General features: G+C 49.5%; 1 protein-coding gene across 2 annotated transcripts in view; it reads left to right on the forward strand.

Moving 5' to 3' along the window:
* Positions 1–15,070, forward strand: part of SELP (selectin P) — a 34,088-nt gene extending 19,018 nt beyond the window's left edge. The window contains exons 9-16 of one of the 2 annotated variants that reach the window (XM_045189756.2): positions 2,289–2,474; positions 6,776–6,961; positions 7,781–7,993; positions 9,038–9,223; positions 10,054–10,173; positions 12,471–12,501; positions 13,559–13,614; positions 14,203–15,070. In XM_045189756.2, coding sequence (XP_045045691.2) covers positions 2,289–2,474; positions 6,776–6,961; positions 7,781–7,993; positions 9,038–9,223; positions 10,054–10,173; positions 12,471–12,501; positions 13,559–13,613 — 977 coding nt within the window. In that variant the 3' untranslated portion in view covers position 13,614; positions 14,203–15,070. The remainder of the gene's footprint in view (positions 1–2,288; positions 2,475–6,775; positions 6,962–7,780; positions 7,994–9,037; positions 9,224–10,053; positions 10,174–12,470; positions 12,502–13,558; positions 13,615–14,202) is intronic. The other variant, XM_045189760.2, reaches the window with a different exon arrangement.
* Positions 15,071–15,311: the final 241 nt, after the last annotated feature.

Raw genomic sequence — 15,311 nt, forward strand, 5'->3', positions numbered from 1 at the left:
AATAAAGAAAATAAAACCCCCTTAAAATATGCCCACCTTAAAATAGACACTCTCAGCATTCTCGTAGGAATTCTTCCAGTATTGACCCTATCCACTTTTCCCTCCATGCCATTAGTATTTTGAGGATGCTTGTACAATTTTAAAAACAAAATTGAGCAAGTAAAATACTAGACAAGTCTGCACTGCTTGCCTTTGCCCTTCACTTTGCACGAGCTTTCAACAGCTGAGTGAGAGCAGGCAGGTACATGTTTTTAATGGAGAGGAAACCACTTGTGCTTCAGGTCACACACCAGCCTGTGTGTGCGTGCGCACGCGTGCACATACACACACACCCCTGTTAAGCTGGGGCAATGGTAAACAAGTGGAAGAACGAATGAGTGAATGAATGAATGAACGGACCCAGCAGCACTGGATGGCTTCCCCCCCACCCCCAGGCACAGGGAGCATGCCAGCCGCCGGAGCTGGGGGCGGTGCACATCCTGAGCTGAGTCTGGGGAGGCCAGGGTGAGACGTGTGACCTTGCCCCCTCAGCTCTCCTCCTGGCCATCGTGCAGCCAGGACATGTCACCAGGTCCACACAGCTTTGGGGAAGAACTGGGAGTCCCTGAAGAGGGTTCCGCAGTGATCAGAAGTCTTCCGGGCCACCCTGGGCTGTGCGGGACACAGATTACCATTCACTGCCCCATACTGTCCTGCGTGGGGGCGTTTCACAGCAAGGAGGTTGGCATGCGCCGCAGCTTCCTGTGACCTTCCAGTTCCCTTCTGCTTTTGGTTCTGTTTACTCTGAACTTTCTCCTCTGTTGCTGGGTGAGCAACCAGTGCAATACCCACATGTGGGCTGGGCAGGAAGGTACCAGGAGGCTTGCAATCTACTAGCTGTTGTAACACTTCTGAGAGAGTGTTATCAATTTCCCTTTTCAATGCACCTCCCACCCCAGCATACCCGCCCCAGCTGTGGGGAGGCAAGGCCACAGATGAGCTGGAAATGGACTCCCTCTTTGTCCTTACAGATTATAGGCTGTTTGACCTTTCTCCTCTCTTCCTCAGCCCCCCACACCCCACACCCCACACCCCAACACACACATATGCTCTGAACACACAGACTTTTCAAGAGACAGGGAATAATGAGGTCTTTGGACAAGTTTATCAGATTAGAAGGGATATAGTTAAACAGGGGAAGTGATGAAGGGAAGAGAATGGTGCAGAAAATGTTCTCGAAACCTCAAGTAGTTCAAGTCAGCGGCTGGAGAATGGTCTCAGATTCAGCCACACCGCCACTGTCTCTGGTCTAAAGCCACACACTCCTCACTCGGGTCAAACAGCGAAGAAGAAATATCCTAAACCGTGTGTTCCCTAGCCTTCATTTTTTGCCATGAGCATGTCACCAGCTATGAACAGTTGCACGAAGTGTTTTCACTTTTGACCCCTGTGAAAACCCTGGGGCCCCCGGAATGCTGTTCTCCACATTTCACAGGTAAAAATGTTGAGGCTCAGAGAGGTTAAGCGACTTGCCAAAAGTCACAGAGCGTGATCTCCAACCCAAGCAAGTGCCCGAGTACCTCAAACTCCACGTGCATAAACTGTGACCAAAAAACCGTGAAATCTAATTTACCCTTTTTTTTTGCAAGTAAACAAATAGGGTCATTCGAGGCTGCTCACTGTAGGATGAGGCTGGTGGGAAGACGTATGCAGATGGTCATTTACATTAATGTCCACTTTATGTCCAAGATTTTTAAATTCCATTTTCACATATGTAAATAACTTCTTATTTTTATACAACGAAAGGTCCCTGCAAGGCGAGGATGGGTACTTTTCCCATTTCGTAGATGAGGCAACTAAGGCTCGGAATGTATACTGTCCAGACGCATTGCTAGTGGGTCACAGGAGCAGCATCTTTCCGCTCCCTGGTTGGGGAAAGGAAATTTGGAAGGAGAGGAAAGTATTTTACTCCACTTTCCAATTTCTGGGCACTTGTCATTGATTTCTGGCAAGGTCAGTAGGTCTGTTTCTGCAGAAAGTGCTAAGGAAGCAGCCACTTCCAGCCCTAACGTGAGCAACTGAAGTTCGCTGCTCCGCTATCTTCACCGACAAGCACCAGGCTATCAGTCAGCTGTCAGCTGCTGCTGTGTTCCGCGACCTCTAAGGGGAGGTAAAGCACCATGAGATTCCAGCAACCCTTTCTGGCCGAATGCTGCCCGTGTGTGTTAGGGCACACGCACACACACTCAGGTGTCGGGCTCCTGAGCTCTAAAACAGCCTCTTCTCTCCTCCCCTGCCGCGCCCTTTAGCCATTACCTGCACACCGCTGCCAAGCCCTCAGAATGGAACAGTGACGTGTGCCCAACCGCTGGGACATTCCACTTATAAGTCTACATGCAAATTCACCTGTGATGAGGGATTCTCTCTCTCGGGATCGGAAAACCTGGATTGCACTCCATCGGGACTCTGGACAGGTCCCCCACCAACATGTGAAGGTAGGATCACGGGTCTGTGTTTTCTTAATAAGGCTTCTCAGGCAGCGCTGTAGAGTGGGATTCGTGTAAAACTGTCTTAAGCTAAAGGAAACACACTCTCCCCAAGGCATGGTGATCTCGGCCGAAAGGAGCTTCCCTCCCCCCCCACTCTCTTTTTGTCCTTATGGTGATAACTTCAATTGACAATTGCACAGCTTTTTAAAACGCTCTTATGTCTTTATGTCATTTGATGGTTACCGCAGTTCGGAAATAATCTCCATTTTGGAGATGAGGAAACAGGGTCAGAGAGGGTGAGCAGCTTGTCACAACTCACCCTGTTGGAGAACGCTAACGCTCAGCCACCTCACGGGGACTCTCCTTCCTTGCAAAGGCTTTTTCCACCACAGTCTCCGCTAGCTCACTCCTGCACTCGCCTCTCCTGGGCACAGCCGGGCGCCCGGCATGGCTTCAAGGGGGGGTGTTAGTTCACCCCAGCCCCTGGAGGGTCTCAGTCTGACGACTGTGAGCTTCTTTCCTCCCTCCATGTCTATGTGGATTACAAACTCCATGAGAGCAGGAGCCGTACCCTCTTCACCCTCATAGCCACTGAAGCAACTAGACAGAGAAAGTGGCTGTGTGACAAATATCTGTCGAATCGGAGCTTATCATTTACTGGTAAAATGTATTTGAGCACAAGCCCTAAGGATGGTGACATCAGTGAAATCATCAAAAGCGGGGGCTGGGTCTCATCAGTCTTTGGTTTCCCCCAAATATCTGGCTGACGCAGTACCTAGCATATAGTATACTCTAAAATGGAAATGTGCTGAATTAATTAATCCATACGTCATGCTTACCTTCGGAAGGCACCATCGTACCAATGTATTGCTCGCTGTACTCACCGGTAAGGAGACCAGGAGCAATCTTCGCCGCCCGCGCAGTGAGCACCAGCTATTTAACATGCATGGCCACATGCAAGCCACACAAGAATCTTTAACACGGTTGTTCTTATGCCCACCTTAAAGATGAAGAAACTGAGGCTTTGAGAGAATAAATAGCAGGCAAAGGATACATCGCTAGGACGTATGGTGCCAGCATCCCCAGCCAGGTCTAGTCTGCCGATAGAGCTGGTGTTTTCACCACTACCCTACGCTGCCACCCAGTGGCGGGGTTTCTACATCCTGGGGCGGTTGCTTATAAATGTATCCTTTTTCACTCCCCAGGCTGCAGTCGTAACTGCTGAAATGAACTTTGGCAACAGCAGTGCCTGGTGACCAGATGAGGGAATGTGTTGATAGGAATGTATCATTAGCATTGTATGAAATACAGCTAAAGTATTGTGTATTCTTTCCCGTGGAACGAGCACTAGATTACCATCCAAAGATCATCATCATTCTCTCTCGGATTCATGTGCCATTTTAGAAAGTCATGTCACGCCCTCAGTGGCAGTTTTCTCAATTCAGAAAGGAGAGGAGGGGACCACCTGATCTCTGGGGTCTCTCCCCTGGCCAAGAATTCTGCAGGGTAAAGGGCATAAAATGCTACCACTTGCCATCAGAAGGACACACCACAAGCTGCTGGGGGACCCTGGAATGTTCACGGGTGACAGAGTTAGGTCATCACTCATTCCCTTACTTCTCACTCATTTATTTATTCCATCAACATTGATTTGGGCTCCGCTTTCCTACATTCTGTTTTAAGGCCAAACAATAAAAAAAAAAAAAAAGCCTGTGAGAACTATCTCACTGAAGTTTTAAATCGTATATGCAGCCAATGTGGTTGTTATATCTGGAAACTCTGAAGCCCCTGCTCCCCCGCCCACACTCCTTTCTGCCCCCCTTTCACCACAAGAAGAGGCACTTGCCTCCCACCCTGCGGGCCCTAGCCCCGCCCAGCGTCTAGAACCAGCCCTGGCCCTGGACAGCAGCTCCAGCCAACCAGGGCACTCGGAATTGTCACCTGTGTCTGAGCCTGATCGTGAGCTCTCTCTGGCTTTTATACCTGTGTTTCTTCCTCGTTCTCCAAATTCATTCCAGAGATTTTTGCAAACGGTTCTTCCTTTTCCCTTTGCCCGAGTCCGGGAACGTGTAGCCCTGCACCACTGACCCCGAGCCCTGATTTGCCCATGGTGTTCGCTGCATCCTAGGGTGTATCAGAGGGACTCGGGGGCCACCAAGTAAGCAGGGGCAGAGTGACCGGTGGAGAAGTGAGTCCCCTCACACAGGAACATCTGCTTCCGTACACGATTCAAAGCTAAATTCTTAAAGTTATTTAGAGGCCTTTGGTTGAACAAAGTTAATTTTTCCATGAGAAGGTCCAGAGACTTTCCACATATACGGGAGGCTGTATTTATAACCTTGGCAGGAAGAGACTGACAAAGTCAAGACCAAAGCCATATGCCCAGGTAGACTGAATACTGCGGCCATTCCCCCTGAACAACACTATGGGTCGCTTGTAACATGGTGACTCCTCTTGGTTCTTTCCAAACCAGGTAAGAAGCACTTGTTAGAAGGCTCAGTACCTTGTGCTCAGAAACTTACTAGTCCACTTGGCAAATATTGTTGGAACCCCTGCTCTGTGCCAGGCAGGCCCTGGAATACAGTAGCAAGAGGGGCTGGCGGGGGCCCTGCTCTGGAGCACCTGACATCGTGCATTTTTGGGGGGCTTAAACATGAAATCCTGGCGGATTCTGAAATAGTTATCTGAAAATGTTCACAGGTGATTTAACCCTGTGCCTGACACCAATCAATATATTGAATAAATGTTTGGTAGGAGGGGTTGATCTGCCAGACACGGATTTATCAATTACTCGAAAATCGGAGAGTACTAAACTGAAAATCGAAATGTTACTAGTGGAATGGATTCACACAATGAGGATACGCAGTTCTCCACTGAATGGCCTGTCTCTGAAAAGCAAGTGAGCAGATACATAAAAGTCAAATATATCGTTTTTCCATGAAGTAGCACATAGGATTTCAAGAGGTGGTTTTTTTCTTTTTTTTTTTAAAGCAAGAAAGCGAAACAAGATGGAACTTACGTGAGCAAAGCATTTCTTTCAGAATGGCCTTGCATTTGGCGAAAGAATAGTCACTCAGTTTGCCAATGACCCAGCATTTGTTGCTAAATAACAATCTTATGTGAGAGAATTTAATGGGGAGAAAGACATGATGCTAAGAGAAATATGTAACTACAGTCATTTATAAAGGCAATTTTTGAGCCATGGCTGGTGTGGCTAAGTTGGCTGGGTGTCATCCCATCACCAAAGGTCATGGGTCCCATTCCCGGTCAGGGCACATGCCTAGGACGTGGGTTCATTTCCCATTCTAGACGGCAACCAATCGGTGTTTCTCTCTCTCTTAAAAAAAAAAATTCAATGAAAAATATACTCAGGTGAGGCTTAAAAACAAAAGCAATTTTTGTGGTAAGTGGTTAGTGAATTAAAATGTCAGGTCTTCATCTACTTGGCAAGTGGCCGCCCACGTGAAACCCTGCCGTGTGAATTGCCGGGCACACGAGGACTCCTGGCACCCGGGTTTCAGGAGCTCTTTGTCTACTAGAAGTGGGAAGAAATGACATGTCACATGCATTCAGACCCAAAGTTGATGTGCCCAGAGGGGACCTCAGGCTGTGGCGGTCAGCAGAGGCTCCGACCTTGCTGTGGACAGCTGGATCCCTGGGGGCCAGTGGAAGCAGAAAGGAATGCAGGGCTGTGTGAGCCAAGAACCAGAGGCGATTACACACGAGGCCTGTTCCAGGAATGCCCAGGGGCTGATGGAGCTTCAGCAGGAGGGTCTGACTTTCCTGCGCCCTGGAGCTGTGGTGAAGAGAAACAACCAGGGACCCAAATGGAGGAAACCGCTTAGGACAGATGTTCCGGGGGGGTTTCAGATGTGTGGAACTTGTGGGGATAGCAGGCTATCTAAGAGGAAGCCCGCTCAGCAGGAGGGAAGGCAGGAGGGAAATCCTGGACTGCACCCAAGCAGACAGGATCGTGGGAGCCGAGGGAGGCTCTGCAGCCTCTGCAGGAGAAGGCATGCAGAGAGGAGAAGAAACTGAGCTCTTGAGTTGACCGCTTCGATCCCGGACTTCTTCATCGTTGTGCCTTCCGCCCACGCCCCTCTCCATAAGCCCACCAACCCTCCTCCTCCTGCCCCGCGTGGTAGATGACCTGGCATCTCTGTTGTGGAATGCCTGCTGCTTAGCAAAACACCTGGCTTCGCAGGCGCTCAATAAAGATTTGTCGAGTGCCCGAATGAATGAACTGGTGCACCACAAAGCTTCTGAATATACTTGAGGATGTTGACGTTCTTGATTTGCTTCTCCAGCCATCAGGTGCCCAGAATTACATGCCCCCGAGTGGGGAAGGCTGGATTGTTCTGACACTCGCGGAGAATTCAGTGTTGGCTCCACCTGCCATTTCTCCTGTCACGAGGGCTTTCGGCTGGAGGGGTCTGACAGTGTTAAATGCGCAGCTTCTGGGAGATGGACGGCACCTCCACCAACCTGTGAAGGTAACGTAAGACACGTTTGCTGGGACAGCCCTCCTGGCAATTTCTTCCGCAGCAGTCACAGACCCTGACAGAGCTCTCACCCTGTGACAGGTATACATCATATTATTATTTTTATGAAAGCACCCCTTCTTGTTATGAAATAGGGTCTAGGGAACCCAGATTTCGGATCTATAAATGCGTAAGGGGTGGCAGGACATTTTTATGTTTGTGAATAAGAGATGCATTGATTCTTTAAGCAGAAATTTTCTTTCATAATTTTGGCCTCTTTCTCAAAGAGCTTTATTGGGTCGATGGACTGGTCTGTGTTGCTTCATTGCCACGACAGACCACAGGGGTGGAGTCATGGACCTGACTCTTCCAATCAAGACATTGGAGTGCGGGGGCCGTCTTTCTCCCTCACGTCGTGTTGACGGCAGAGCCAGTGGCATCACTCACGCCTCACGTTTCATGCTGACCTTTGGTCGGAGGACACCACCTCCTTCCGACAAGGCAGGAGTGGGCAGGCAATTGGCCCACACACATTTGGCTTTCTCCTACCTTTCCTGTACCTCCACACTAACTCTCCTGCTTTTGTTTTGTTTTTGTAAACATCGGTGATTTTGCTCTTCCAGTTTCTTGTTGTAGCCTGGAGAATTCTCTCCAAGGACTCTTGCAAATACTTTTCCGCTCCTCATTTTCCATACCTGTGATTAGCAGTTTTCCTTAACTGCCTTCAGGAGCTATGGCTAGAGCCTCCTTTCGTGTGAAGGAGTGGAAGCAGTTTTTCCGGGACAGTCTGAGGCTGTTTTGGGCTCTGCAAGTGCAGACGTTTTCTCACAGCAGGTGCACCAGCAGCTCCCCTGCCAGCGGCGCGATGCCCGGCCCTCGCCGCTCCAGAGCAGGGCACCATGTCCTGCAGCCATCGTCTGGGAGCCTTCGGGTCGAATACCACCTGTTCCTTCGGATGCAAAGGCGGGTTCATACTCAGGGGGGAGAGTGCGCTCCGATGCAGGCCATCAGGACAATGGACAGCGGTGACACCAGCCTGCACAGGTACCGGGAACTGGGCAGGCGGTTCTGACGCCAACGTCCAGCGGGCGCTTAGCTAGTTACCACACCTGCCTGCTGAAATCCCGTCCGGCCCCAACGACCACATCCAGTGTCAGCTCCTCCACGAAGCCCCCACCAGTCCTGATTAGAAGTCACACACGGCAAGCACATCACTTCCCCCCTTTCCTTTTGTCACAAGCCAACACCCTGGCACTCAGGGACCTAAAAGAGGGAACATTTATAAATGTCCAAAAATGTGTAAGGACAGTAAGAGTGCTACACATAAGCCAGCTACATGAATGACAACATAGAAGCTGCAATTCTGGTGATTATGTGACAAGGTGAACGTGCCATGTGTGCATGACGCGAACCTAAACAAAAAGACACACATGGCACCTCCCGAAGGCCTGTCACCCCACGCACGAAGCACTACGTCATCTCAGCTTTCTGCCCCCCTACAGCGAGCACAGTGCTTTGCACATGTCCCCACTTCTCAGTGTTTATTTGGATTGCATTTAATTTCTTGAGCTTTAGCTTCCTATCCACAGATTAGGGTGCATAACTTGAAGTTCCCAGAAAAAAAAATAGTTTCAAGAGGGTGGTGGTCTCTACCGCTTTCAAACTTCCCGAACCCAGCGGTGCTCGAACGCTTACTAAATATTTTAATAATATTTAATAACACGTGTGGCCATGCCAGCTAATTGCCAACTGTAATAACATTTAAGACAATAGCAATTTTGAGAAGCAAAACTTTAGAGTGTTTTCCTGGGCAAGATCGATTGATCTGTTAGCAGGCGTGTTTGGGTGCTATGCTGGGCCCACCCCGGTTCTTTGGCTCTCACCGTCTGCATGGCATTCGTGGTACACGTATGATGTTGGGGGCGCCAGCGTGCCCCCAGAGGTTGGGAGGGCCTCCTCTCCTCTCTGACCTTGCGCAGTCTGTCTCACGTGCTGCGCTGTCAGGCAGGTTGCAGATGAAACCAGAGTCTCTTTCACCTTCAATGGGCACATTTGTTTTCCTGCACTTTTTTTTTTCTTTTTCTGCAGCTGTCAAATGCTCCGAGCTGCCTGTTGTGGAACCCCTGCTGGTGAACTGCTCGAACCCTTGGGGACAGTTCAGCTATGGGTCAACCTGCACCTTCCACTGTCCAGAGGGACAGCCGCTTAATGGCTCGGCGAGGACAGCATGCCGACACACCGGCCAGTGGTCCGCGGCCGTGCCCACCTGCCAAGGTGAGGTGGTGCTGCGGTTCAGGACGCCACGCCGATGCGGGGAAGAGCAAAATCTGTGTTTCTTCTTTGTGTGTTTCTGTGGGTCTCACTTTCTGTCACTGGGTTTTCCCTGCACGTAATGAGCGTTTCACAATGAATCAATGAGGCGATTTCTTGCCTTATACAGAGCGGGGGGGAACTAAAATCAATGACCCCGTGCAGACAATCGCCACTCCCTTTTCTCAGCTGAGATTTATGAAATGAGTCCTCTCGTGTCTCTACAATCCAGGGGTCATACACCTTGAAGTTTCCAATTGTTTTCAACTGTCTGCAGCCTCGCCACTCTGAACGCACCCGATCCCGTCTCAAATTATGTTAAACTGAAGGTTATTTTATGCAGATTCCTGATTCATCTCGGGAGAACTTTATCATGTACCTCTAAAACCTGAAAATACCACAGATCTTCCTTAATTACGCTCCCTCTGTTTGAAGGTTTATTTCATCCATCCATCATTTTTTAAAAATTTTTTTCTCTACAGCTTGTCATGACTAGTTTTTCTGGTATAACTATAATTTTCATTATAACAAAAGTTACCCGCGGTTTATTTTATTTGCCCAAACTTCCATTCCTTGTGTCTACCATTTAATCGTTTAATTCCTTTTATTACGTCCTTACCCTGACTCCTTTGAAAATTGTGTTTGATATTTAAGCGTTAGGGATAAAAGGTGGTTTATGACTTCCAAGGTGACCCTACTTGATCTCACCTCTTAGAATTCGTGGGCCCCTTCTGGGAGGACGGCCTTTTGCACAGTACACTTCTAAGCCTTGCACACATGTGTTTGCTTTGCAGCGGCCCCTCTGACTATCCAGGAAGCTCTGACTTACTTTGGGGGGGCAGTGGCCTCTGCAACAGGCTTGGCAATAGGTGGGACCCTCCTGGCTCTGCTAAGAAGGCGTCGCAGACAGAAAGGTAAATAGGAAAGAGTCTTCTCCTTCTCTTCTTCTTTCCTGTGATGGGGGGTGGGGCAGAGAAGGCACAGCTTCAGCAGTTCACGGTTGAAAACATTTGCATTAGAAGAAAACAGGGCCAAGAGAAGTGACCTTGACAGCTGACTGCCTGGGGGAATCACCTTTTTTAGAAATGAAGAACTTTATACAAATACAGATCCTCGTTTAGGAGACCTGAATACGGGCTTGGAAATCTGAGTTTTTCAGCATTCCGCCCCTCCAAAGGCACATTGGCATTTGGGGCCTCTGGCCTTCAGTCACACCAAATTGAATTAAAACAGCATCCTGCTTCTCTCCTCCACTCCCCTCGCTGTTCTTCCCCACCCCAGCCACGTACCGATCTACTGTGTTGGGTAGCGGGACCCAGAATGACGGTCCCTGGTGACCCAGCGGGGGAGATACACAGGGAAATCCGTGTTACCCCTGAAGGTAGTACTGCACTAGGACAAGCCTACAACCTGAGTGTTACTGGGACACAAAACAGAGGGGCCCAAGCAGACCCATAGGTCAGAAAGGCTCTTTTAAAGCTTAACTTTGAAGATTAAGAAGGACTTTACCACAGGGATAAAAAAGTAGAAACAGAGTTCCAGCGGAGGGAATGAGGCATGAAAAGACCTCAAAGGGTGAAACCTCAGGGGAAGTGCTGTGTTCAGCAGTTTAGTGCATCTGAATCTCCGGGGAGGTGAGACCTGAAGCTAGAGGCACAAAGCGCTGCTGCCCTATTCACGCCTGGGTGTGAGAAGCTAAGAGGGTGTGTGTGCTCTCCTGGTGCAAGTGCAGGGCTTCAGCAGGGAAGGGACTGAAAGGGATGGAGACCCTCTAAGGGAAGCCGTGTTTATCAGACTCTCCTACAAAAACAGCTCTGGCCTAGGGAATACACGAAGGGAACCATTTCTTCAGGGTCAGAACGTCCTTTCTCTGCCTGCCTCCGAGGCTTAGTTCCCAAACGTCTTTCAATAAGCAAACGGGGCTCTTCATCATTCCAGGGGCATCAGAGGGGTCAGGAACACTCAGGTCCAGGTAACTGGGAGTGGCTCTGTCCAAAGTACCAGCCAGAGTTCTCCTGGAGTTAAGGAGGTCTGACTCCGCCTCCCAGTCTCCACTACTGTTATGCTCCCTCAGGCCATGCAGCTGTCACTGTGTTGAGGTTCATTTTCTAAAGTTCCTCCAGGTACTCCCCTGTGTGTGGGTGAGTGGGACAATAGACAAAGAGACAATAGACACCGTGTAAAAACCAGAGACCCCCACCCAGCCCCTGGGTGCAGCATCCGGGCTTGCTTAGGCAAACCCAGCAGGCGGCGGGCAAGAGCTCCCAGGCTCTGGACCTGTCCTCCATAACCGCATGGGAACCAAAGTCTCCCTGCGTTTTCCCCAAGTTCTTCCTCAAGTTTGGAGACATTTCTAGGAAGCCCTCTGAAGCAAGGAGAGGGACGCGCAGCAGCCACTCGTTCCCCAATAATCTTTAATAAAAAATAAGTGTATTTGTGAGGATCGGGGATTTTCCCTTGACCTGTCCCAATTTGACTTTAAACTTTCTAGGATTCTGTGGTCAAAGAATAGGATGATCTGCCTACTATATTCTCTTGCAAATTCAGAATGCACGTTCATTATCACATTAAAGGCTCAGTAATGCTCTGGACCAAATACACTAATTCATCTTCCTTTGACCTAATATTTTAAAACCCTTTAGGCATGAGATGCTTCAACCAACAGGCCTGCTGCTGAGTCTTAAGTTCCCACGGTCAGAGTTCACGGTCAGGGTTAAGACAGGAGGCCCCTGATTCCATGTGTTACCAGGGAGGGGGAGACAGTCACTGTTGCGTTGAGGTGGGCTTGTTAATGTAATTAACTTGCCAACTGATGGCTGAGGGAGTGTGACACAGGATGAACGAGGGGGACCAACCTCAAGTGCCAAGGAGGTGGGTTTTGAGAACCAGTGATCTCAACAGTCACCAAACACGGTCACGAGGCTGAAGGCAGGCGGGCACCAGACGTAGGAGGGGAGGTTGTCACTGAAAGGGAAGAGGACAAAGATGAGAGGACCCTGGAGTTACATGGGCAAAAGTCTGGTTTAGCCTAAAACAGGCAGGTCCTACCTCTCAGGGAGAGACTGTTCCCAATCCGCTCCTTCTAATGAGGCCATCTGAAAATCAGTCTGCCTAGCGGCTTTCCCCAGTAATTCCTATCACAGACGACCTTTCCCCTTCCCCTTGTTTTCTTCCTTTAAATCAATCATTTGCGTCCTCTTGCTCTTTTCAGATGATGGGAAAAGCCCCTTGAACCCTCACAGGTAAGAAGGAAATGTTTTATGATTGAGTTAATTTTTCTAGTCTGACTTTCTAATTCACCATAACATGTCAGAATGGTTATACGCAACACTCCCTCCTTGCGACAAACCTTTTGAATTCTGAATTAAAACACACAGATAATATACCCTAACTACACAAGTTTTTAAAAACCCATCAGCACCATAACTGCAGTATGAAGGAGAAACAGCAGGCACCACTGCTGGAGCTGGGGCGCTGGCCGCCCTGGCGGATGCCGCGAGGTCATGGAGGCCTGCGCCTTCCGGTACAATGACTAGGAAGGCACAGCCGCAGAGGAGAACGGACAGGAAGATTGTAAGAGTGGCTCAAAAGGCATTGCCAACTTGATTTTTAAAATGATGCAAACTGGTAAACGCTTGGAAAATCTGTTAAAATCTTCCCTCAAGTCACATAGCAGTTGCATTTTAGAAGATCCAAAAAATAAAAAACCAAAAAACCCCACACCCAAACAAAACCACACTATCTATATGTAAAGCAGAGACGTTCCAGGCTCCGAGGTTTTCGCCTACATGAACATTGCGCACATATTCGGAAGGTGGATGGAATGCAGGACAATTCCTCTGCCTCCGGTGCATATCAGGACATCCAGGGTCCTGGCCCCTGCCCCTAAGGGTCCACAGATCCCTTGATCATTACGAAAATTAAAAAATGCCCTGAGGGGCACTACAACCACACTTTGAACACCAGTGCCAGGGCATCCAGAATCAAGGCTGGGGATTGGGACGGATTTCTTCTCACCGAGAAGAACCTGCAGCCCCGCAGAGGGCATAGAGGGTGTTCAGTACCAACAGCATCAACACAGGTTCACCTGGGTACACAGTGCCACGCCAACTTCCCAGCGCTGTTAGGTGGGATCTAGAAAATCTCGTTGGCACTTCTCCTTTCCCCTTTAGAGCAGAATTCCGGCGGGGTGGGGGGGGGGGCGGTGCGGTAACCCACAGCCCAGAGAAACTATGTGCTGGACTGTGGTCAGGGGCTGTGCACCGTGTGGCCGGTCACCATGGTCTTTCTGTTCTTTAGCCAACTGGGAACATACGGAGTTTTCACGAACGCTGCATTCGACCCAAGCCCTTAAGGTAAGTTACCTATGACGACATTTTTAAAGGGAATAGAACAGTAGTGGGAAGGGAAAGGTTTTAAAGCTTGACTTTTCTTTATATAATCGTGAGTTAAATTTTACATGTGTATTAAAACGTCAAGCCATGAAGGAGATTGTGTCGGCGTAGGGCACAGGTATGGCAGTGGTGGGTCCGTGTGAGGGCTTCCATCTCCAGGATAGCCACGGTCCAGTGAGACCTCACTTACATCAGGATGGACAGTATGCCCTTTCACGACTCCTGGGTGGTGTGGGCACAGTGGCTTGATGACCAGACGTCTTGACCGCTGGGAGAATTTTACAAACTTCCATGGAGCCAAGGCCCCGTGTTGGCCTGCTGGGCAAACGGAAATAGCCTGGCCCCTTCTCCCTCCCAAAGAGCTCTGTGGGTAGCTGGATTTCCTACAAAAAGTGGTCTAGGTGGCAGAAAATCTGGAATCCAAAAAGATTATAGTGGGCCTCAGATACGATGAGAGATAGCTTGCTTGCTTGCTTGCTTGCTTTCTTCCTCTTTTATATATTTTTAAGGAAATGTAATTATTTTAATTTATTTTGGTTTGTTTTCAAGGACCTGTCCTCCTCCTGGTCACTCAGCCTCAGAGATTCCTGTCGTTGAGTGTCAGGCTTCTGTAGACTTGACAAACTGGAGTGTGTTTGCTGCAGTTTTCTGTGAATATTTGTGAATGAAGAACATGGCATTCACTCTGGACCGGAGCAGAGGGACTGCGCCACAAGCCCGAACTCCGCACCCACCACCCTTCCTGCTCCACCTCTCCTCTTCCTGCAGCACAGCCAGCAGGCAGTGTGCTCTGTGGGCTTTGCCCTGGCCGTCACTTGGAGTCCTAATTAGCCAAAGACTGGAGCATCTGAGTCACCAGAAGACCACACTGTGGAGACATGAAAGCACCTCTTTATTTTGGGGGCTGGAGGGAGGCATCCTGTACTTTTTCGGAAGGCAGGAAGGGTGTCTCTGGCCGGAGGCAATGTCTGTAAGGTCTCAGGGGTCTCCGGTGCGGCTGTTGGTGATGCCTCTTAGACCTCTGCTGCTGAGGCTTCCAGGGACGCTGCAGAAGACCGAGGATGAGGACAGGAAGGCACAGGCCACTGTAGCTGGTCCCCCCACTTGCCACTCTCCCCCAAAGACCAATACTCTAATGTGTCATTAACAGGCTTCCCCCCAAATGCCATGTTCTATCATTCGATGTTTTGTTTGATGAGGTCCGGGTCCATCACTTTGTTTACATTGATGTAATTCAGAGTTACCACTGTCCCCTTTACCAGCTGACCCTTTGGTCGGTCAGAAAGTATATATTGTACCACCTCCCCACAAGGAGAAAACCAGAGAAGCACCAGGGGTCTTCATCACCTGAACGTCCTACAGGGAAGAACAGATGTGTTCCACACGTTCTTTAAGTCCCACGTTCAATAAACAGGTTGTTGAAAGTCACACAGCGGTCATCTGGAGCCAATCAAACGGAACGTAGAGAGGCGCACGCAGCTCTCTGGTCTCTGGGAAACGTGAGGCAGTAGACACGTCACGCAGACTGAACGGCACACAGGCAAACCTGCAAATAAAAGCGGCGGAACAGTCTAATTCAAGGTCACAAGAATTTTGCAAGGACTTTGGTAGTAAGCTTGGGGTTGAGGGACACCGTGCTCTGGTAGAGTGCCACTGGC

This window comes from Desmodus rotundus, chromosome 12 (genome assembly GCF_022682495.2).
Source record: "Desmodus rotundus isolate HL8 chromosome 12, HLdesRot8A.1, whole genome shotgun sequence".
Classification (NCBI taxonomy): Eukaryota; Metazoa; Chordata; class Mammalia; order Chiroptera; family Phyllostomidae; genus Desmodus; species Desmodus rotundus.